At 35.3% G+C, this 23,680-nt stretch overlaps 1 protein-coding gene across 5 annotated transcripts in view; it reads left to right on the top strand.

The window, feature by feature from the left end:
• Positions 1 to 23,680, top strand: part of pde1ca (phosphodiesterase 1C, calmodulin-dependent a) — a 106,663-nt gene that overhangs the window by 30,036 nt on the left and 52,947 nt on the right. Inside the window, exon 2 of one of the 5 annotated variants that reach the window (XM_051098271.1) lies at positions 3,494 to 3,520. The exons of the other annotated variants lie outside the window; for them this stretch is intronic. Within the exon in view, the coding sequence (XP_050954228.1) occupies positions 3,494 to 3,520 (27 nt within the window). The remainder of the gene's footprint in view (positions 1 to 3,493; positions 3,521 to 23,680) is intronic. 5 annotated transcript variants of the gene reach the window in all.

Below are 23,680 nucleotides of genomic sequence, written 5' to 3'. Positions count from 1 at the left end.
TATAATGGTAATATTTTATGGCAATATGAAGTATAAAACTACATAAAATTAATATTTTAACAAAAATAAATAATTGTAACTCAGAATAAGAATCTTGCATTACACGTTAGGAAATAACTAAAAATTTTAATATGATCATTATAATTTATAAAAATGCTAAAAGATTAATTAATTTTAAGAATTAACCAAAATAATGATACAGTGCAAAAAGTAAAAGAATGTGAAGAATCAAAGTTGAACTTACTTTACAAGGTGCTTTTTATGTTTTTATTGGGTGAGTTATTGCAGTACAGTAGGTGGCTTTCTAACGTGACGCCGACATATTTGTGAAAGTGAGATGCAGGTCAGGGTTAACGGGTCACTTTCAGTACAAACATCCTCTTCATGTGTGGCTCAGTTCCCAGACGCGAAAGCAGCCTCATCTTCCGTCAAAAGTGTTTCCAGTCGATCGCTATTTAGAATACATTTGTTTGAAGACCAGGCTGCCAGCGGATCCAGCATATTAAAACAAAATATTTGCAAAGTGCAAGTATTTGCAAAGGAATTACTGGAGGGAAATGTAATGTTTGAATTTGTCACTGAAGCTAGATCAGGAAAATAAAAGCACCGTAATAGACTAAAACCAAAAAAATCTGAAAGTTGCATGCCTTTTTTCTTCAAAAACACAAATAAATATTTATCCCGTGATTCAGAGATGAAGTTCAGATGCTAATAATGAGATAATATTCCAGAAAACATGCCTGTGGACTTCTTTATTAGCTGCACGTGCAACTTATTTCCTATCGCCGTCTCATTTATTGCCAGTGAATGAAAGGAATCGCTTATTCTGAATTATTTGGACAGTAATGACCGTGTATGTTATCACAAGGGGATTTTATTGTTTGCTGTAGCAGGGATTGATCTAATCCTTCACTGTGTCATTCCACATTAAGCCGCTGAATGCTAATCCCTGTTATAAACGACAAAATATCTTTCAGGTTTAGTATTAGATTTATGACGACCGCATTCGCCGTGACGGTGGAGTTGCTGTCAGCCTGGGGTCCCTGAACCCAGGTGGGGAAGTCAGACAGCTGTTATTTGTCCTGAAACAAGGGCTATCAACACTGTCATAACGGCTCTGGTCAAGAGCAGGGCGAGATTGAATCGAAGCCATCCTGTTTCCAGCTTTATTTCCCTTTTAGCCACACTTTATTGAGCTTATTACGAATTTAATTGTGCACTCGGCGGCTCCAAGGGAAATGAGACCCGTGTCGACACCGTCGGACACTGAGAAAAACACACACCTATAAAAGTTTAAGGCTGTAATAAAGGCAGGCGTCGCTCACCGTGAGAGCTAACGCTGAGATTAGATGGACGGGGAGGGAGAGGGGAAGACGTTTTGATTATGATGATGAAGATGGCAGGAAGTTAAGGTTAAAGGTCGCTGATTACGTTAATAGCAGAGGCTCTTTTGAAGGTGATGTCATCAGTATTGAAGTTGACCAGTCGGAACGTCTTCATACGGCTTGAGAGCAGCTGCAGTTGAGATGTTTTACTAAACGCTGCTTTAAAAGAAAAGGCATTTCCTCTCTACGTGCAAAACAGAGCGAGCATTCATGTACTAACTGGATTTAGATGACCAAATGTTCAGACGTCCATCATAAGAGGGTCATTGTTTTCTTTTTTTGCATGGGAGCCTTGATATGAGCATTTGAATTCGAGTATGTAAACTCTTGATCGTTATATGTGACATTTTTTTTTTACCTGTATCAAATGGCTATTGGTCATACTTTTCACTACAGTGAATATTTCTCAGTATGGGTTTATTAAAAAAAAAATGAATTATATATAGACATAAAAATTAAAGATGTGGCAAAAAAAAAAGCTATTGAACATTTTCAAAATATTTTCCAGGAAAAAGTTGATGTTTTGTATGTAGTGGGAAAAAATGAAATTAAAAAAAAAAAAAAAAAATTGACACAGTTTTGCGAAAATTAACTATTTAACTAAGGCTTTGAAAATTAAAGTGCTATGCAAGTTAAAAATAAAAAAGTGTGTGTGTGTATATATATATAATTCATGAAATAAATGTAACACAACAAAAATAAAAAGAAAGAACTAAACTATAATTAATAACAAAAATTTAAAAATGAAAATCGATCAGTTACAATAAAATGACAACAAATACATATAAAAGTTGTATTAAAATTATTGTTTATTATATTTTTTTCAATTGGTTTGGAGGATGAAATTTACAAAACATTCTATTTTAAGGTAAAATACATGTTTAAGTATTTGGACTTTTGCACAAGAAAAAGTTGAGGTTTTGTATAAAGTTGGACAAAATGTAAAAATTTTAAAAGATTTGCTTTTTATCTAAGCCTTTGAAATTTGAAACGCTGTGAAATTTAAATATAAATAAATAAATATTTAAAATGTTATTTTATTGATTATTATTCAAATTTAAACAGTGAGACAATTATGAAACCCAAAACAATTAATGAAATTCATGTAACACAAAAAGATTACAAAACAAAAATAAAAAACAACAAAATAAAAATGTATAACTAAAAATTAAAAACAAAAATGAAATAAATCAGTTACAATAACATGTTTTTAATGACATTTATGAAGTGCCATTTTATTGTTTTTTTTTTTGCAATTAATTTGGAGGATGCAAATTTACAAAATTTGCCCAGGAAAAAGCTGATGTTTTGTATAAAGTGGGACAAAATTTAAAAATGGAAACTAAATTGACAGTTTTGAGATGATTTATTGTTTATCCAAGTCTTTAAAATTTTAAATGCTATGAAATTTAAATAAATAAACAAATAATAAATAAATAAATATTATTACTATTATTATTATTTTATTTTTTGTACATTTTTTAAGTGCTATTTAAATTTAAATATAAAAAAAAAAAAAAAATTGTAATGTAATGTAAAAAAATGAAATATTTAAAATGTTATTCACTTGATATTTTTTTCTTTCAAATGTAAACAGTTACACAAACACACAAAAAATCATTAAATAAATCAAAAACTTACCCAGGAAAAAGTTGATGTTTTGTATAAAGTGGACCAAAATTAAAGGTAAAAATTAAATAAAATATTATTCAGGGTTTTTTTTTTATTTAAACAGTAAGACAATTATCAAACCCTAAATAATAAAAGAATGTAACACACACAAAAAATAAAAATAAAAAACAACTAAACGAAATTAATAACAATAAAATTTTAAAAAAATGAAACTGATAAATTATGAAACTGTGAAATAAATTATGTGAAAATAGTGACATGACATGTATGAAGTGTAGTTTTATTGTGTTTATTATATGTTTGCAATTGGTTTGGAGGATGAAACTGACAAAAATGCATGTTTGAGTATTTGAACTTTTGACTCAAAACCTTACAGCTACTGAAATATATGACTGTGTAACAACTAGCCCCATTGGCCTTGCATGCTGAATCTAATTTGCATTTACCTGAACTGAAATGTCCTTTTTTTGTTTTAGGCGAAAATATAAGAAGACGTCACAGAGGTAAGATATTCACTCTCGCAGGCCTGAATACGACAAATCTCTTCATCGCAACATGAAACAGGAGCTGGGAAAATAAGCGAATAAAACTGTTTGCAAACAATTTGTATAAACCAAGGTGTTTTTTTTCCACTGGAAGTCAGTAATCAGAAACCACATCTGTTGTACGTGGGTCTGCTCACAGTTTTCTGATGCGCTTTGTGCTAAAAACAGAGTCTGAAAGCAGAACGGGGTTTTGGCGTTGTTTAATTACTGGTTGTCAGTAGGAAATAAACAGCAGTTTACTTTCATTATCACAAGTGAATGGAGCACAGTTGTGCATTAGTATATGAGAACGCTTACAAAATTGTTCGGCGATACCATGATGGTAAAGTGAAGGTATCAGAGTACATATGTGAGCATGTGATCTATCTCTGTGTGTAGGGTTGTGTGTCTCATACACAGTATATCAGCCTAACTGTTTATATATGAATGTATTTAAGGGAAACTCTCAAACACAACCCAAATAGAACAGCTACAGACGTCCTCTGACATCAACCAGAGACTAAACAAAAAAAGCTTTAACCGGTCAGTAATGACTGTGATCTAGACAGTGTGTTCACATACACACACACACACACACACACACACACAGACATAAACAGCCAGCAGCAGATGCCTGTCTTTCCCTTCTCACTGTGCCTTATACGTGTGTGTGTGTGCATGAAAATGTCTGTGTTTGTCAGGCTTTGATGGTTTGGCAGGGCAGTGTTGGAGATGTCAATGACTGTGTGTTTGTGCAGAGCTGGAGGGAAGTGTGTGTGTGTTTGTGTGTTTGAATGTGGCTTGAGGGAGTTATGCTTTATGAGCCCATCAAGGTGAAAGGTCGCGGGCCGTTCAGACATCAGATCATATATATCAATGTACTTCTGAGAATGTGACATTTTCATCTGTCTTGATAATGATTTTTGTTTCACCGAAGTTATTTTGAGCCCAGTCTCAAGCTTAGAAGGCCCAAGCTATATTATTTATGTCAGATAAACTCCTAAATGGCTCATTTTTCTCACTTTACATGTCCATCAAACAATCTCTTCCTATATGGGTCATTTTACAGAATTGGTCCGAAGTCAGAGTTGGAAACGTCTTGAAAAAAATAAATTTTTCCACAAATTTTGCATGTATGAAATTTGTATAATATCCAAGGTAGTAACAGGTAGTGCAGTTAATTCTCATATATTTGTCCTTTCCCCAAATTTGTCATTACCAAAACACAGTAATAATAATTTATTTAAAAGGGTTATGTTGACATATTAAGATTTTGTAGGGCCCTATGAAATCAGTTTTATTTTTATTTTTTTAAAATTCCGTTTTATTTTTTCCCAAATTCCATTTTTTCCGTTTTAATTTTTCTTGATTCCATTTTTTCCCGTTTGAATTTTACTGGACTCCTTTTTAATGGTTAAATTAAATTGTATTAATCCAAAAGCATGTCTAATTAATTAAAATCATGAAACTTATACAATTTAACATACATTTTTTAAAAATGTAACAAAAATTACATGTTTAGAGCTCAATGAAATGCTTTATTTTTTCATTTTACAGAATTGGTCCGCAGTCAGAGTGGGAAACGTCTTGAAAAAAATGTATTTTTCCACAAATTTTGTATGTATGAAATATGTATAATATCCAAGGTAGTAACTGTGTAGCTAATTCTCATATTGTATTTTCAGAAAGTTTTGGAATATTTGTGCTCTCCCCAAATTTGTCACTACCAAAACACAGTAATAATAATTTATTTAAAAGGGTTATATTGACATATTAAGATTTTGTAGGGCCCTATGAAATCAGTTTTATTTTTTATTTTTTTAAATTCCGTTTTATTTTTTCCCAAATTCCATTTTTTCCATTTAAATTTTTCTGGATTCCGTTTTTTCCATTTGAATTTTACTGGACTCCTTTTTAATGGTTAAATTAAATTTTATTAATCAAACAGCGTGTCTAATTAATTAAAATCATGAAACTTATACAATTTAACATACATTTTTTAAAAATGTAACAAAAATGACATGTTTAGAGCTCAATGAAATGATTTATTTTTTTCTCACCTAATGTTTTATTGTTACTGTTTTAGCATGTCTAATTATTTAAAGCATAAAAACGACTTTTATTTATTCTTACAATAGCCTTATGAAATGTTTTTTTCCTCCTCAAAAATTCTCTGTTGTGTATTACATTTTTCTGGTTATCAAATTTAATAAATATTGTGTGATTAATTTTTAAAAAAATAAAGTTTTGTTATTCAACAGTAGTAGTAGTAGTATCACATACGTTCTACTAATATAGGCCTATTTCTGACCCAATGTCTTAAGAAAGGTTAAACCAAACTTTAACTTTGAGTTGTTGTGAATTCTTGTGTGTATATGATATGATGCTAGTTTCACACAAATGAAACTGTAAAATGTTCATGAAGTGACTCTCAGAGCAGTTCTGGAGATGTTGTTCATGTATTTATGTCCTCATTTAATAAGACGTCAGACACTGAAATCACAGCGAGCGCTTCAGTATGGGTAAACATTCACTCAGACCGAGAGACGCAGAACATGCAGGATTCATATTTAATTAGTCTTTTTGCGGCTTAATATTTATAGAGACTAGTCCATATCGCGATTTGATTTAAGTGTAATGACCTACTTTTGATTAATTCGTCCAAACTGTGATAAATTCCGTGACATTCTGCGTTAAACTTTAGTTTTTATGAGTGGATTTCATAATTCCATCCACGTTTTCTGCATCGCGGAAATCATAAGGCCCTAATTTTGCTAACATCTTCATTGTAAATATATTTTATGCTATTTTTTTCCGGAGATAAATCAATAACAATTGCATTTTTAACAGTATTTTAAGTGTAATATATGAGATTTGTTGCATGTTGAATCAAATTTTTCTTTGTAAAGGGCAAGAAGTTGATTATTCTGATTTTAAAGTAAAGGATTCATTAGTTTGAAAATACATTGAACCAAACACTAGATTTGAATACCTAAATGCTTTTCTAAATGTGTTTTTTGGTTGTGGGACAGCAGTTTGCATCAATTCTGTAGAATAGCCCATATAAGTGGGCAGTTGTTGGTTAAATAAGCTCTAGTGTGAACTAGACATTATAGTCAAAAGTTAGGCTATACAAAGCTATTTTGTGCTTGGAAGACTGAGTGAGAATATTTGACAAGAATCAGCTTAAATCAGCATTGTCCTCATTTGTTTCTCATGGGTATATATATATATACAGGCATGGGAAAAGTGACGTTTTCTCAGGCGAAATACAGCACTGGTGGGACGGTTCGCGGCAGCTGTTTAATTTGATGTAATTATCACCATCACTCCATTCCTTCACAGGATTTATGTCTCCTGATGATCTCAGTTAAATCACAGGAGATTCTTGCATGTTCAGATGCATCTCTCGTCCACACTACTGTGAAGTGAAGGAATAGGTTTTTCAAAAATGTATGTCTTGCCATCATATATTCATCCTCGTGTGCTTTTATTTCTTTTCTGAAGAACACATAGACAGCTTATGAAGCTCATAGCTTCATAACATTACAGTTGAACCACTGAAGTCACAAGGACTATTTTATCAATATCCTTACTACCTTTCTAGGCCTTAAACGTGTCAGTTGCGTTGCTGTCTATGCAGGGTCAGAAAGCTCTTGGATTTAAAATATATCTTAATTTGTGTTCTGAGGATGAACGAAGGTCTTACCAGTTTGGAATGACATATGAGTATTTAATGGTACAATTTTCATTTTTGGGTGAACTATCTAAGGTCCAATTGGAAATATTATTGTTTTGATGGCAAAAATGCTGATCGAAGTGCATCATGTTACTGCATGTGACGTATTTTGTAGCTCGAAGAGTAACCACATTCTAGGTCAGATTCAATTGGGTCACACCGCACAGGTTGTGCATTTGTAGCATTGGCTAGACGGTCTGCAGCACACTATCAGTGGGTCACGCATTGTGGTTTGAGTTGGGTGGGGCAGTGTTCGGCATGCCGTACAGCTCATAACTAAATGTGATGGGCTGCGTGACTGTTGGAAGGACTGTTAGAGATAGTGTGGCATACAGATGTGAGGGACTTAAGCATTTCTAAGTAAACAACTCAAGATATTCCTGTCAAAAGGCAAGCTGATGATATTCCTCATTAGTACGTATGCATACGTTTACCAACCCATGTCTGTAATTTGGCGGTTATTTACATTTAACACAGTTTTACTCTATGACAAAAAGACAGGCGGCTGGTCATTCCCTTACAAACCTCTTAGTATTAGTCATTTCTCTCAAACAGATTTGATCTGGAGCCAGCAAGTAGGAGGAAGTTCTTTTGATTTTAAAGTTCACCATTATGGTGTTGAACTCAGATGTAGCTGAAGAGATCTTAAGTGTTTGGTCAGTGCGCAGTGTTTTTGATGGGGAGGAACACTTGACTGGTGGGTTTTTGAAGATAAAATCTTATAGCACAACTGTTTTCAACATTGATTATTATGAGAAATGTTTCTTGAGCAGCAGATCAGCATATAGTGATTTCTGAAGGCTGAAGACTTACGTATTTAGCTACCCTATTGGAATTGCTCAGATTCTTCTTCTTATTCTCCTTCTCCAAAATGAATCGCATTTTTAAAGGATTTAACATGCACGAAAACTCATGAAACTTTGCACATGTGCCAAAAGTGGTGAAAATGTACATCTGACATGAGTTTCAGACGTGGGTGTGGCAAAATGGCTCGATAGCGCCACCTATAAAATTTCAACAAAGTGCCCCTTGAGCTAAGTTTTACATACATGTATGAAATTCGGTAGGCACATGTAACACACCAATACCTACAAAAATGTCCCTCGGTATGAAGTCCGAAACCCAACGGAAATCTGTTATTTTGAATTTTCTCTGCAAGTTTTGTGCCATTTTCGCCATTTTCAGGCGTATTTAAACAAAATCCTCCTAGAGATTTAAACAGATGAACACCAAATTTGGTCAGTGTAATCAAAAGCCCTTTGTGATGTTAAATTGCAAAGATCTTGAGTTTTCATTTAAGGGTGTGTCCGTGGCATCCTGACAAACTTCTATGTTTTGCCTTGAAACTGGAGGTTGTCATAATTCAGGCTACTGTTGTCAAAAGTACCGACTTCGGTACTTTCGGTACTGAAAAACGTCCATTTCCCACTCACATTTGAGCGCTGTTGAGCCGATTTTTAAACATCGCTGACTGGCCATAGAGAAGCGTGAAGCGCTGATCATTGTGGCCAATCAGAGATGTTTAAAGATCGGCTCAACAGCACTTGAATGTGAGCAGGAAATGGAAATTTCAAAAATTTCAGTACCGAAAGGAAGTACCAAAGTGGATACATTTTGACAACACTAATTCAGGCATACAATGTCCAATCTGCATTCACATGTTCACAATTCACATGTTTGATAAGAGTCCTGACCTGAACACATGTCCATGACCATATTCAGTTGTAGCCATAGCGCCAACTGCTGGCAACAGGAAGCGGCACGTTTTACGCTTTAACAAACTCCTCATAGAGGTTTAATGACAGCAACATTATATTTGGTCAGTGTACTCTAAAAGCATTTGCAATGTTAAATTGCGAAGATCTTGAGTTTTCGTTAAAGGGCGTGTCCGTGGCGGCCTGACAAAGTTCGATGTTTTGCCATAGGAATAGAAGGTGTTGTAACTCAGCCGTACAACGTCCGATCCCAAACTTCACACGTTCAATAAGAGTCCTGGTCTGAACATATCTAAAGGCCAATATTCTGTTATAATCATGGTGCCACCTGCTGGCAACAGGAAATGACTTGTTTTACACTTAAACATGCAGTGTTCAATCTGCACCAAACTTCACATGTTTGGTAAGAGTCCTGGCCTGAAGGACATCTAAAGGTCAATATTCAGTTATAATCATAACGCCACCACCTGGTAGCAGGAAGTTTGGCACATATAAACAACTTTGACATATTCCTTTTGTATTTACCACTTTAAATCCATATTGCCCACCATTCGCTGTTTTCCTAAAGCCACCGAGTGGTGGTGAGCCCAGCCCTTTCAATGCTGCTTGCAGCTTTTATTTCTTTTAAAACTGTTTTATAATTATTATTTGCTGCCTGTCTTGACCAGGACAAAAGAGATTATTAATCTTCTTTAAAGGGATATTAACCCAAAAATGATTTACTCACTCTCAAGCCATCCTAGGTGTATATGACTTTATTCTCTTACTTTATTCATGTCCTGGCTCTTCTAAGCTTTATAATGGCAGTGGGTGTTGAGATTTTAAAGACCAATAAAGCAGTCATTTCTAAAGTTTTAAATAAGTTTTTCTTCAGACAAACGCATTGATTTACCTCAAGAAGGCCTTTATTAACCACCCGGAGCTGTGTGGAGCACTTCTTATGATGGATGGATGCACTTTTTTGGACTTCAAATTCTCAACACCCATTCACTGTCATTAAAAAACTTGGAAGAGCCAGGACATATTTAAATATAAATATAAACTCTGATTGTATTCGTCTGAAAGAAGAAAGTCGTATACACCTAGGATGGCTTGATGATGAGTAAATCATAGGGTAATTTTAATTTTTGGGTGAGCTATCCCTTTAACTTTTATTTTTCATTCAGATTTTTATAGGTTTAGGAATACAGTGAATATCCAACAAAAATCGGTGGTCATTTCTGGTTTGTTTGTACTGCCACCGGGGTTTCGTCCACTGTTTGCATCTTGACCCAAACTGATTCCCGAGCCAGTGAGTCTATGGAGTGTATAACGGCCATCATTGTGGCCTTTTCTGATGATCTAATTAAGACTGGCTTCCCAGTCAGAGGCAGCACAGCCATTACAGGCTCCTGCAGCCCGACGGCACTTCAATCTGTTTCTCACACATGGCGTAATGAACACTGGGGCATTCAAACTCACCAGAGCCCTGCGCAGATGGGGTTTGTTTACACGTTATCGTGGGGTTCTCTTTTCTTTTTGACTTTCTGTGGTGTGAAAACGAGCTTTGATGTGGTTTGAACCCAACAGTCTGTCTGCGTTCAACTTTCTTCTCCTCATAGTTTTGTGTCGTTCTGATAGACTACATGTGAAGCCGATTAGCTCTGCCAAGTTGGAACGAAGCGGGGATAAATATTTAGAAACCACCGACAGATGAAAATTCTCTTTGCCGTTGGAGTGTTTAGACTTTTTACACAAAAACATCTCAAACGATTGAGTCAGTCAGCGATCCAGAGCATTCCAGAGTTTCTCGCGCTGGCTGAATGCGTTCGGCTCTTGAGGTATTGTCTCGTCATGCCTCCGCTGACTGATTTCAGCTTGTTAATTGATCGCTTCACAGCCATTGAATCACAGCCCCCACACCTGATAATTAACAAGATAATTACTCCAGTCAAGAAGTGACATATTTAACAAGCGATTTCACCTTACAACACCAATGCCCTCCCTTGGGAGGTGCCGTCACTGGTGTGTTTTGTCAATTGAATACAAAACAGGGAGACAAAATGGATGCCATTGTCATTTGCCATCCTTTAGTCTATCTTATTCACTTCCCGCATAGACCTTGAGTGGGCTTTCCTGATCATATTATTCCATGCTCCTGAAGAGCCCCGTGCCCAAAGGGGTTTGCGGGGATTAAATGTGCTTTTCTGTTGAAGAGTGCAGTGCCGATTGTGGGTACGCTTCGCTCTGATCTGTCCTTCAATTTGCCGGCAGTGAGATGGAGAGCAGAAATGAGTCTTGGTTTATCTCCCAGAGCAGGGAGCAATTCCTCCCGGCCACACGACGACCCTTCATTCCCTGCTGCTCACACACAAAAAATAGGATACAGGTGCTGACTAGCATTCATTTGTGATCATTTCCATGCACATCATAACTTACCGCCCTGCCAACAATAAAAATAGGTGTTTTGGAGGTTCAGATGGCCTGAAGTGTGATTGATATATCTGCGGCGCAAGATTATATACAAGTATTGGGAAAAATGATGCGGTTCAATCATTTTTGTGGTTAAACCTTAATTTCGTGAAGCTATGAGAATACTTTTTGTGCACAAAGAAAATAAAAATGACTTCATTTATATATTTCTTCTCTTCTGTGTCAGTCTTCACCATGTGTTCATGAGTGTGGCATTCCAGAGCTCTAGACGGCAACCGTTTTTTCTGCTGGTGCACTGGTGGGACCACCGCATTGTTCAACTCGTAAGCACTTCCATTTCTTGCATATGAGACATCAAGCGTCAAACAAAACAAAAGCATAACAAAAGCACGCTACTTGTTTGAGCTGCACAGCGGTGACATTTATCAGCTCAGACCGCAATCCAAACAAACTTGGCTCAGAACAACTTTACTTGGGAACCAAAGTTGATTTTGTGGCACTTACTGCACAGCACTGCGAGATCCAGTGGGAAGGAAATAAGGTTGCTGCGCGATCTAGTGAAAATCATTCAAATTCTGCTCAGAATTCTGTTATTAAAGGAAACCAAAAAAAAAACACAAAATTTACAGATAATGTACCCACTTGTCATCCAAGATGTTCATGTCTTTCTTTCTTCAGTTGTAAAGAAATTGTTTTTTGAGGGAAACATTTCAGGATTTTTCTCCATATAATGGACTGATATGGTGCCCCGATTTTGAACTTCCAAAATGCAGTTTAAATGTGGCTTCAAACGATCCTGAATGTGGTTGTAAATGATCCCAGCTGAGAAAGAAGGGTCTTATCTAGCAAAACGATCAGTTATTTTCATAAAAATAATACAATTTATATACTTTTTCATGGCAAACGCTCGTCTTGTCTTACTCTGCCTAAACTGTTTTTTTTCCGGTTCATGACAGTTAGGGTATGTCGAAAAATACCCATCTCATGTTCTCCCTCAACTTCAAAATCATCTTATATCACTGTTTTACCTTTTTTTTTTAAAGGTGTTTGATCTTCTTTGCGTGTTTACTTTGCATAGACTGGGTCGGTACTTCTGCGGTGATGTAGGGTGATTTTGAAATGATTTTTGAAGTTGAGGGAGAAAATATGATTGGAGTTTTTCAACGTACCCTAACTGTCTTGAGCCAGAATACACAGAGTTCAGGGAGAGCAAGACAAGATGAGCATTTGAGATTAAAAAGTATTTAAATTGTATTTTTTTTTATGAAAATAACCGATCGTTTCACTAGATAAGACCATTTTTCCTCGGCTGGGATCATTTACAACCACATTTGGGATCGTTTGAAGCTGCAATTAAATTACATTTTGGAAGTTCAAAATCGGGGCACCATATCAGTATATGGAGCAAAATCCTGAAATGTTTAACTCAAAAAAACATTTCTTTACGGTCAATTAAAGACAGAATTTTCATTTTTGGGTGAACTAACCTTTTAAACCTACCAAAGCTTAGTACTGTCAATCTTATTGTTTCCACTGAGTTTTACTTTCTGCCTCGGCTAGTTTGAATGACTTGCAGAAAAATAGCTTGCGTGGACCGAGACCGTATAACAGTGATGGAAAGTCGTGACCTTGGGACTTCAGTTGTGTTTATCAAACGGATTTATAGATGTGTTCGAAAATAATGGCACAAAGAAAATCAGCAGTTTGCACCTAAGGCAAGCTCAAACCCAGAAGCCTCTCCGCAGCATTGCTCTTGCGTGAGGGATACACCAGTGACCTCTGACCTCGCTCTTCATTCCCATGCAGATATCTGTAGGGCATACTGATTAATCGGCTACGACTCCAACTGCAAAAATACTGTTGAGGGGATAAACACTCTTTTCTCCTGGAGCAGACAGATCTGGCTTTGGCCCAAGCTCACACAGCTCTTCAGCTGCATAAAATCAGCACAGCTGTGATAGCTTTGGCCGCGGATGACCTATCGTGCACAATGGGGCTCCTCCAGGGCCTGGGTCGTGGGAGCAGAATGAGGCTGCTGTTCAAACCATAATTTACGGTCAGCTTAAATCATATGCATATTCTCTCCAGAATTATATTTATTACATATTCAGTTTATTTGAAGGTGAAATGTGTAATTTTTAGTGCCACTAAACAGCAATGCAAAAATAATGACTCATTTCCTCCAAAGGGAATTATGAGGCCAGAGACTCATCAAACTCCATCAAACAGGATGAATTGAGCTATTTCAGAACCGTTTTACTTTCATTCTTCGTAGGCCTCGGGAGTATCTGTCTATCTGTCACGGGAGAACGGCATCTTTATTATCTGTCTCTGGCAGAGACCTTTAGTTGGAAATGCCACTCAGGCATGAGGAGATCTGAGGTGTTTAACTCTGATGTTGAGAGAGCTTTGCTCTAAAGCTCATAGTCTCTGTGCAGGCTGATGAGACGCAAAACACTGAGGATTTGTTAGGCTTTGCAGCTAAGGACTATGAATACGCAGGTATAAAGTATATTCTCAATCCTTTCTGTTTTATATGTAATCCCTTAGAAGAGCAAACGTTGTTATTAGTGGTGCTTGCTGAAGAAGTCAGTGTGTAAGGATATAAAACCATAAACATTATACCTGAAATTAGCAGAGATCATGTGGCTTACTGAGGAGAGGTGTGATATTCATTTTTACAGTAAAGAGACTTAAGCTTTTGGATGAAAAAAGATAGTAGAAAAATCCCATAGACTTCTTTTCCAGTAAATGTGTCTAAAAATCCAACAATATGAATGTTAGATTAACTAGATGAATGTACAGTTATAGCCAAAAGTTTACATGCACCTTAATTATTTTACCAAAATAAGAGGGATCATACAAAATCCATGTTAGGGGTGTAAACTTTTGAACAGAATGAAGATGTGTACATTTTTCTTTTTTTGCTTAAATATATATACATTTTATTTATTACTGCCCTTCAGAAGCTACAGAAGATACTGACATGTTCCCCAGAAGACAAAATGAGTTAAATTTACCTCGGCTCTTCTGAAGCATCAGTGAGCTTTTGAACCTTCTGTAATATTTGCATATGAGTCTCTCAGTTGTCCTCAGTGTGAAAAGATGAATCTCAAAATCATACAGTCATTGTTGGAAAGGGTTCAAATATACAAAAATGCAGAAAAACCAAAGAATTTGTGGGACCTGAAGGATTTTTTCTGAAGAGCAGCAGGCAGTTTAACTGTTCAGGACAAACAAGGGACTCATGAACAACTATCACTAAACAAAAAAAAAACAGCAAAATGATCCACAGCTGTGGATCATTTAGGTAACAACACAGTGTTAAGAATCAAGTGTATGTAAACTTTTGAATGGAGTTATTATTATAAATTCAACTATTATTTTCTCTTGTGGACTATATGTAAACATCTTTTATGTGTAATATCTTATTCAGGTTAGTTCTACATAAAAAAAATAACACGCATTTTATATAATTCCTCTCGTTTTGGTAAAATAATTAACATTTTGCAGATTCTGTAGGTGTTTGAAAACTTGACTTTAATTGTATTTTATTTTACTTCACTGGAATTTTTTTTTTAATTTGTTAAGGATTTTTTTTTACGTTGTTGCACTCACATTTTGTTTACTTAAAATTAACATTAAAATTCCCCACCCTGAGGAAAGTAAAATCAACAATCAGGCGATACAGAAGCGTATTTATCGGAATGCAGATGCTTTGAACCTGTTAAAGCTCTGCTAAAATGTCATGCTGTGTGGCATTAGTGAATAAATCTCCCCTATCCACCAGCCGACAATTTTCATCCCATGTTTTGTGTTTTCCATGGCACGTAATCTGCAAAGAGAAATATCATCTTGCTGACTAAATATGCTGTAGTTGCTTGTGAAGGTTAGCAGAGCGCTCTTGTACCTGCTTTTCTAGTTTATCATAATTTTACCAGGCTCTCCGTTTTGCCTTGGGATCCTTGAGAAGTCTGTGAGGATGAACTTGTTCTTTGTCTTAAATTCATCTTGGGAAACAGAAGGGATGGAAGGGTTTATGGTTTTACTGAAACTCATTTCAGCATAATTTAAACCATTCGGTGTGTTCTGCCAGCCTTGGAAATGTTTCAGATGATCAGTGCCAGGTTTGACTTTGCTTTGGCTCTTGGAAATCAGACAATACGACTGCTTTAAATCAAATCTGGGTACAGCCATCGGGCTTAAGTGAGAAATGAGTTGATGGAGAAATAGACAGCCTTCTATTCTGTTATTAAGGTGCTATCGGTAAATCTGGGTTTGGTGCCGAGACTCATTTTAATATTCATAGTTCTGCAGCAGAGCTCTGACGGCCTCAGTGTGAAATAAAGTAAGATGTCTGGCTACGTGGGAATATCTGGCAAAGTGACGTACTGTGAAACTGAGTTCACAGCGTGGAAAATGTCCAATCAGTGGCATAATGACCTATCAAAATCATAATTGCAGCAATACAAAGCTCTTGACCTTAAACCCAGACATTTATCAGCTTTTATAGCAGGGGAGGAGTTAAGCGTGGATCCGTGCTGCCTCTAATTGAGCCTTTGATAAGCCTGTCTTAAAATGTTACTGACCAGTCCTTCCTTGGCAACTGTTGCCTTACTATCAGACCATCTTTTACTCTTTTTTTAATGTAAGAAACATTAGAAACAGTTTTACCAAACTGTAACATTAGCCTTCCCTAAGCCTTAAAGGGATAGTTCACCCAAAAATTAAAATTACCCATGATTTTCTCACCGTCAACCATCCTAGATGTATATGACTTCTTCTTTTAGACAAATACAATTGGAGTTTTATAGAAAATGTCCTGGCTCTTCCAAGCTTTATAATGGCAGTAAATGGGTGTTGAGATTAGGGGTCAACCGATATGTGTTTTTCAGGGCTGATGCCGATACTGTTTATTACAGATAAAGCAGACTGTTAACTGATATATGTCTGGTGTAAAAATTAAAATTAATGTCAAAATTAAGAATAACAAAAAAAAAAAATAAAATGCTTTTAAATTGTTATCAGCAAATCGGTTTTGAAAATCACTGAAACTGATAACCATAAAAATGCTTAATATCAGTGCCAATAATTGGTGAGGCCGATAATCGGTCAACCCCTAATAATGAACCCCCTTTTTTAAAATATAATGTTGGCTATATATTTTCGTACATAAATATAATATAAAGAATATTATAAATTTAATGTTTTTTAGATGCTTTTATACTTTTCAAGAAAATATTAAGACAGCATGTCTATATATTATTGTTTTTTTAAATTATATTCATTTTTTATTATTTTTAGAAGCTTTTATGACTTTCTTCTTTCAGACGAATACAATCAGAGTTATATTAAACAATGTCCTGGCTCTTCCTAGCTTTATAATGACAGTGAATGGGTGTTGAGATTGGGGGCCGACCAATATGTGTTTTTCAGGGCCGATGCCGACACCGATTATTACAGATCAAGTAGGCTGATAACCGATATTTTGAACCGATATATATATATATATATATGTCTGGTCTAAAAATGAAAATGAATGTTAAAATGAAGAATAACAAGGGCTCTGACAAAAAAATTCTTTACATGCTTTTAAATTGTTATTGGCTAATCAGTTTTGAAAATGACGATACCTATAAAAATGCTTAATATCGGTGCCGATAATCGGCCAGGCCAATAATCGGTCGACCCCTAGTTGAGATTTTGAAGTCCAATAAAGTGCACCCATCCATCATAATAAGTGCTCCACATGGTTTTGGGGGGTTAATAAAGGCCTTCTGAAGTGAATAAAGGCTTTTGTGTAAGAAAAATATCCATATTTGAAACTTTATAAACCGTAATCTCTAGTTTGCGCAAACTGTCGTATGTGTGTTCATGAGAGAGTGGTGTTCCAGCGGATGATGTAGGACGTAGGCAGTGGAGAGAACAAAGCACTGGACACGGATTAGAAGTACAAAACGAAGATTTGTAAAGAAAAATGTCAGAGGATTTCAGTATAAGCCAAGAGAAGACTGGTTTTCCTTTACTTGATACAAAACTTGGTTCTAGCATATTCTCACAGTTAGCGGAAGCTAGAGATTACGGTTTATAAAGTTTTAAATGTGGATATTTTTCTTACGCAACTGCAACTATTTACTTCAGAAGGCCCTTATTAATCCCCGTTGAGTTCTTTTCATGATGGATGGATGCACTTTATTGGACTTCAAAATCTCAACACCCATTCACTGCCATTATAAAGCTTGAAAAAGCCAGCACATTTTCTAAATGTAACTCAGATTGCATTCGTCTGAAAGAATAAAGTCATATACACCTAGGATGGCTTGAGGATGATTAAATCATGGTTAAATATTAATATTGTCCCTTTAAATATTACCAAAGGGGCGGAGCTCAACAAAGGGTCAGTTGTGCACTTCTGGAATTCTATTATATATTATGTCATATCCTGTCATGTGAATGAATCAGATCAGCCTTGGCATTGATTCGCTCCCCTGTTAGCCATTCTGGAGGTCTGGACCTTTCTGAAAGACTCCAGATGGACCTGGCAAACGGCGTGTCAACACTTTGGCCTTCAACCTCTCGTTGCCTTCGCACCAGAGCACCAGCCAGTGAGACAATTAGTGACCTGGACAGAACAGACACAACAGAGTCAACTGTTTCTGTCTGCCCAGCTGCTCAACAGACAACAGCGGCTGTATTTAGAGTTTCCCCACCCTGGCCAATTCCACACCAGCCTCTCTGGTCTTAATTAGTGATGACGGGCAGTAAATGGTGTGTTGTTATGGCCATTAAACTTTTCACCCACTGTTAGCATCATTGGCTACGCCGCCCATGAGCCACCACTGCTTCTGTCTCCACAGTTACAGAGGAACAGGGCTCTTCCTCCCAGACTGGACAGATTCTCTGGAACTCCTGCCAAGAGCTCATCGCAGTCCAGCAGTGCCAGGACTGTACATGAGCTCTGAGCAGGAACTGAGTGACTGTAGACATGGAGTCCAAAGTCCCTTTAAGGCAAGTCAGTCCACTTGGTGTCTATTTGGCTTTTTTGATGATATCCGAGAGCTTTTTGACCCTGCATAGACAGCAATGCAACTGACACGTTCAAGGCCCAGAAAGGTAGTAAAGCATTGCGTCGTGGTACTGTCGTGAACGTTGATGTTGAAGACTGATGCAGAAGAGAAGAAATTGTTTAATAAACTTGTTATTTTTGTTTTCTTTGCACACAAAATTCAATTAAAATTAAGGTTGAACCACTGATGTCACATGGACTATTTTAACGATTTCCTTACTACCTTTCTGGGCCTTCAACGTGGTAAATTCATTGCTGTCTATGCATGGTCAGAAATCTGTAAGATTTCATCTAAAATATCTTAATTTGGAAGATGAAGATGAACGAAGATCTTACGGGACGTTTCAGAGGCTGATAGCTTTTACATTTTTAATAATTTTCACTGACTAATTGTGTCAGAAAAGAGTTATTAAATGCATTTATATGTAGGGGTGTGACAAAAATACATATCTTGATTTTGTTGATAACAATAATTATAATATTTTGCCGAGCATGTTATTGTGCTGGTATTTTGACAAGTTTAGGACTGCCGTAGGCAGCTGACTCCCAAAGCTTTTGATATTCTTCATATTCCAGCAGTAATTTGTATGCAGGAGTAACAGAAATGAACTTTTCCAATAAGTTTAAATTGATTTGTACCTTTTATGGGTATTTATACCTTTATAAGGCCATTTTATTCTAACCTAATTAAATGTATGCTATAACTTTTGTGTCAAATTCTTAAATGTAATCAATAAATAAAAAAAAGATAAGACAATATAGGACTGTACCAATCAAATAAAATCTGTATCAACTAAATTTGCATTTGCAATGCAAAGGTGGCACAGAATCTGCATCTGAAGAGGCATTTAGGCTGTTTAATAGTGATATTTCAAATGATTTTGGGGAAAAAATGCAGACAATAAACCTAAAATTGGCAGTAGGTTGTGGCAGATCACTGCATGAGTAAGTCATTGAGTCATTCATTAAATCGATTCGTTCAAACGGCTGACTGATTCAGTAACGAAACACCGAAACACAGTTCTGCTTTTCGACGATTAGAGCAAACACAAGTACTGTTGTGTCTAAAATGTAAGTCAGTTAATGAATTCTTCTTGTTTATTGGACTGTTTTATAAAATCAATATTACATTTGCAATTGTACAGATAGTTGGAGACAAAACTGTAGCTCTTGTACATGAGTGTAATATTAATTATATCAGATGACATAAATATAGAAGACATATAAGAGTCATACGGGGGCATATTTGCCAACTTATATTGGATTTTGAAGGAATTCTGAATGTATTTTAATAGGCTAAATTATGCAGTAAAAGTGTGAACTCTAAATGTGCAAGTGCAGTAGTCTAACCTACGTCACATAATGTATACGGTTATGTTTTTGTTTGTTTTTGCGATATACTCAATAATGTCAAATCGCATATCGTTTAAACCAGGGGTTTTTAAACTAGGGTATGGGGACCCCCAAGGGGCCACAAGGAAGTGCTAAGGGGTCCTTGGAAATGTGTGGAGAAGAAGCTTTAATAAATAAAGACATAAATAAATAAATGTAGAAATCATATTATTATTGTAATTATAATTACATGATATAATTATAGAATTCTAATAATTATAAAATAATTCATATTTATTTTATTCAGTAAGAATAAAAAAATGATGCAAAAATTGCTTAAAATGAATAAATACAAATTATATTAAAATGAATTATAAAATTTTGAGTAAAAAAGCTAAATAAATAAATAAATAAATAAATAAACACTGTACTCTAAAATACTTTTATATAATTGTTTTAGAAAAAATGAATAATAATGTAATTGAATAGAAACAAAATATTTTCCAATTAATATTTTAGACTTATAACTTTTAAGACTTATAAGAATTTTTCACAGTGTAAATTAGGTATTTATACAAGAAACTATATAAATGTCTTTTACATTTCAGAATGGGGGTCCCTTGCACAACGATGATCATATTTAGGGGTCTGTGGCATCTAAAAGATTGTAAATCTCTAGTTTAAAAAACAATTACAATATTATTGTAGACTACATATATTTTGCACCCCCAAAATTTACAGTATATATACAAAAAAGATTTTAATACATTTATTTTAATACATTTACAGTAATTTACTCCTGCATTTATTTCAGCATCATTACTTCAGTATTCAGTGTCACATGATATTTCAGATACGATGATTTGCTGCTCAAGAAGCATTTTTTTTTTACTATTATCAATGTTTTTTGTGCTATCCAAAAGTTGTGGAAATACATTTTATCCAGGATTTTTTAATGAATAGAAAGTTCAAGCGAACAGCATTTACTTAATATAGAAATCTTTTGTAACATTACAGATGTCTTTTATCAGTGTCACTCAGTATAATCCATCTTTTCTGAATAAAAAAGTATTAGATTCTCTCAAAAAAAAAAAAAATCCTACTGACCTTAAACTTTTAAATGTCAGCTCTTACTTTTGCATTCACTGCATGGAAACATACTTTTCTTGCGATTTCTCTACTTGTTGTTGTAATCATCCGATGCCCTGGTTTACTCTCAGATGTGGAAAAATCATTAAAGCTGTATTTTATCTCCGCTAGTGCTTCAAATCTTCAACCTCAGATTACCTGCGGTCATTAATCCTGAATGAAAGCAAAGAAGATGAATTTTAATGAATTACATTGAGCACTTGGTTTAGCATGTAGACAGAAGTGTTTACTGTGATAACCATCAGCAAAGCTGTATTTTGCTTGGTCTGTGGGGGCTGGGTGAGAGCGACCAGGGCGTACAGCAAGGTTATGGATCCATAGTCATATGGAACCCTGTTTTGTTCTGTTCCACGTCACACGTGGCTATATATAACACAAAGTACAGTCAAACCCGGGTCGTATTTCAACGCTGTCTTAGTGAACCTGAATAGTTAGTTGTAGCATGCGGAATGTGCAATTAATCAAATCACTTAATCAAATAATCAAAATTCCCTGACGAAGTGTGTACGTGCGCTTGCGAACGTGAGCGATCGAGTACTGTTGTGTATGAGTGACCTTGATGTCGTCACCAGAGAGTGAAATGTGAGGGGGGTTTGGGACAAATGGGATTGTTAGGGCTGAGTGACAGTTCAGTGTCGGTTGAATCTTCAGCAATTATCAATCTAACGTCTCCACTGAAGTGTTACTGAACAAAATAGGAGTTGAATATTTAATGAATTTCTCTCTCTCTCCCTCTCTTCCCAACTATCTATCTTTTTCCATCTGCCCTCTGTCTGTTTAGTTTAGGAAGGCAATTAAAGTAAGCATATGACCTGTAACCTGAAGCTTTGACTGACCTTCATACCGCAGTAACATTTGTGAGATATTGTGTCCCGGATTGGCGCTTAGCATTCGCTGGGTAAACAAGCTGCACTTTATTGCAAAGCTGCCAGCGCATTGTGTACGCCTGTGGCAGCGTGGATAAACGCTGCTTCGTGAAGAGACTCGAAGTTGCGAACATGATTTTCATTATGCCACAGATGGTCACTTCAAATCAGCCCAAGTTGCCCCTTTTTGTGGGTGCCAGCTCTGAAATCTCTTTCCATCCCACTGTTTTTCACCACAGCTGTTGCAGATTTCATCACTCGCTTCAATTTAATAAAGCACAAGGCAAATCGTTTTGGAAGTACCTTATTCATACACCATGACACATGCTAATACTAGTATTTCAGGGTGTGAGAGGGAAACTGACAGGGTGTGGAGGTCCATAATACCTGGAGAAAGTGATCTGATAGCATTCCCATTCATTAGGGTTGGTATCGATACACATTTATAGATCCAATTTGATTTTGATTCACAAGCCATTTGATTTGATCTATTAATTTGATTCCGATTCACTTGGGTACATTTCCATTTTCCATTTGATTCTGAGTTGCAAGTTCTTGATTGAGTTCAATACGATTTGGTTTATTAATTTGATTTTGATTTGATATCAGTTTGATTGATTCATTTGAGTACATTTACAGACTGGATTTGATTCTGATTTAGAAGCCATTGATTTGATTCAGTATGAATTGATTTGGTTTTTGACTTGATTTGATTAAATATTAGTTTGATCCAGATTCATTTGGATACTTTTCTAGATTAAATTTGATTCTGATTTGCAGGCTCCTAAATATTTCAGTGCAATTTGATTTGGTTTTTATGATTTAATTTTTAATTTGATTTGATAATAGTTTGATTCTGATTCATTTGATTACATTATAGATCGGATTTGATTCTAATTCAGAACTTATTGTTTTGATTCAGTATGATTTGATTTTTGAATTCTGATTCATTTGGATACATTTACAGATTAAATTTGATTCTAATTTGCAAGCCCTTGATTTGATTCATTGTTTTGATCAATTTGATTCTGATTTGCAAAATTTGATTAAATTCAATGCATTTCAATTTGGTTTTGAAGATTTTATTTTGATTTGATGCTAGTTTGATGCTGATTAATTTGAGTACATTTACAGATTTCATTTGATTCATTTTTATTTGATTCTGAATCAGAAGCCATTGTTTTGATTCAGTATGATTTGATTTGATTTGGTTCGGTTTACTTTTTGACTTGATTTGATTCAGTATTTGTTTGATTTTGATTCATGTGGATACATTTCCTGATTCAGTTTGATTCTAATTTGAATCAAAAGCCCCTGAAGTTTTGATACATATAGTTTTGTTAAATTTTGTTTGGATTCTGATTCAAAATTTTCTTACACAGTAAAGAAATTCTCTTATCTAATGCTGTAAATTATACGGGAAAGCTTGAACATTACAAAAAATAAATGCTGTTATAATTCAATTTAAAATTAATTAAAATTAAAATTCATATTTAATATTACACAACCAAAACTTCAAAGTAAACTTCAGATTTTATTCCTTATGCAAATTATGAGGTTGTTTAGAATTATTATAAAATCATAAATTCTTTAGTTGTAAACTCCCATGTGAGAGTATAGAAAATCTCTCAATGGGTCTACCTAACAAATATAGATTTCTAGCTCTGTGTTTGTGAGGGTTTTTTTTTAATTTAAAGAATGATTCAGTAAGAAGGACCGACTCAAATTAGTAATTTATTTTTTAATTAGACAATTATTTTTACCCAGCTGTACTGTTCGTGACTGCTGCATGCAGCTTTTGTAAGTATGTGATCTGCAATCTAATATCTTTGCTCATGGAAAACAGAACTTTAACTTTTT

This window comes from Labeo rohita, chromosome 24 (genome assembly GCF_022985175.1).
Source record: "Labeo rohita strain BAU-BD-2019 chromosome 24, IGBB_LRoh.1.0, whole genome shotgun sequence".
Lineage (NCBI taxonomy): Eukaryota > Metazoa > Chordata > Actinopteri > Cypriniformes > Cyprinidae > Labeo > Labeo rohita.
Note: the sequence above shows the minus strand (reverse complement) of the source record. Positions and strands in the feature narration are given on the sequence as shown.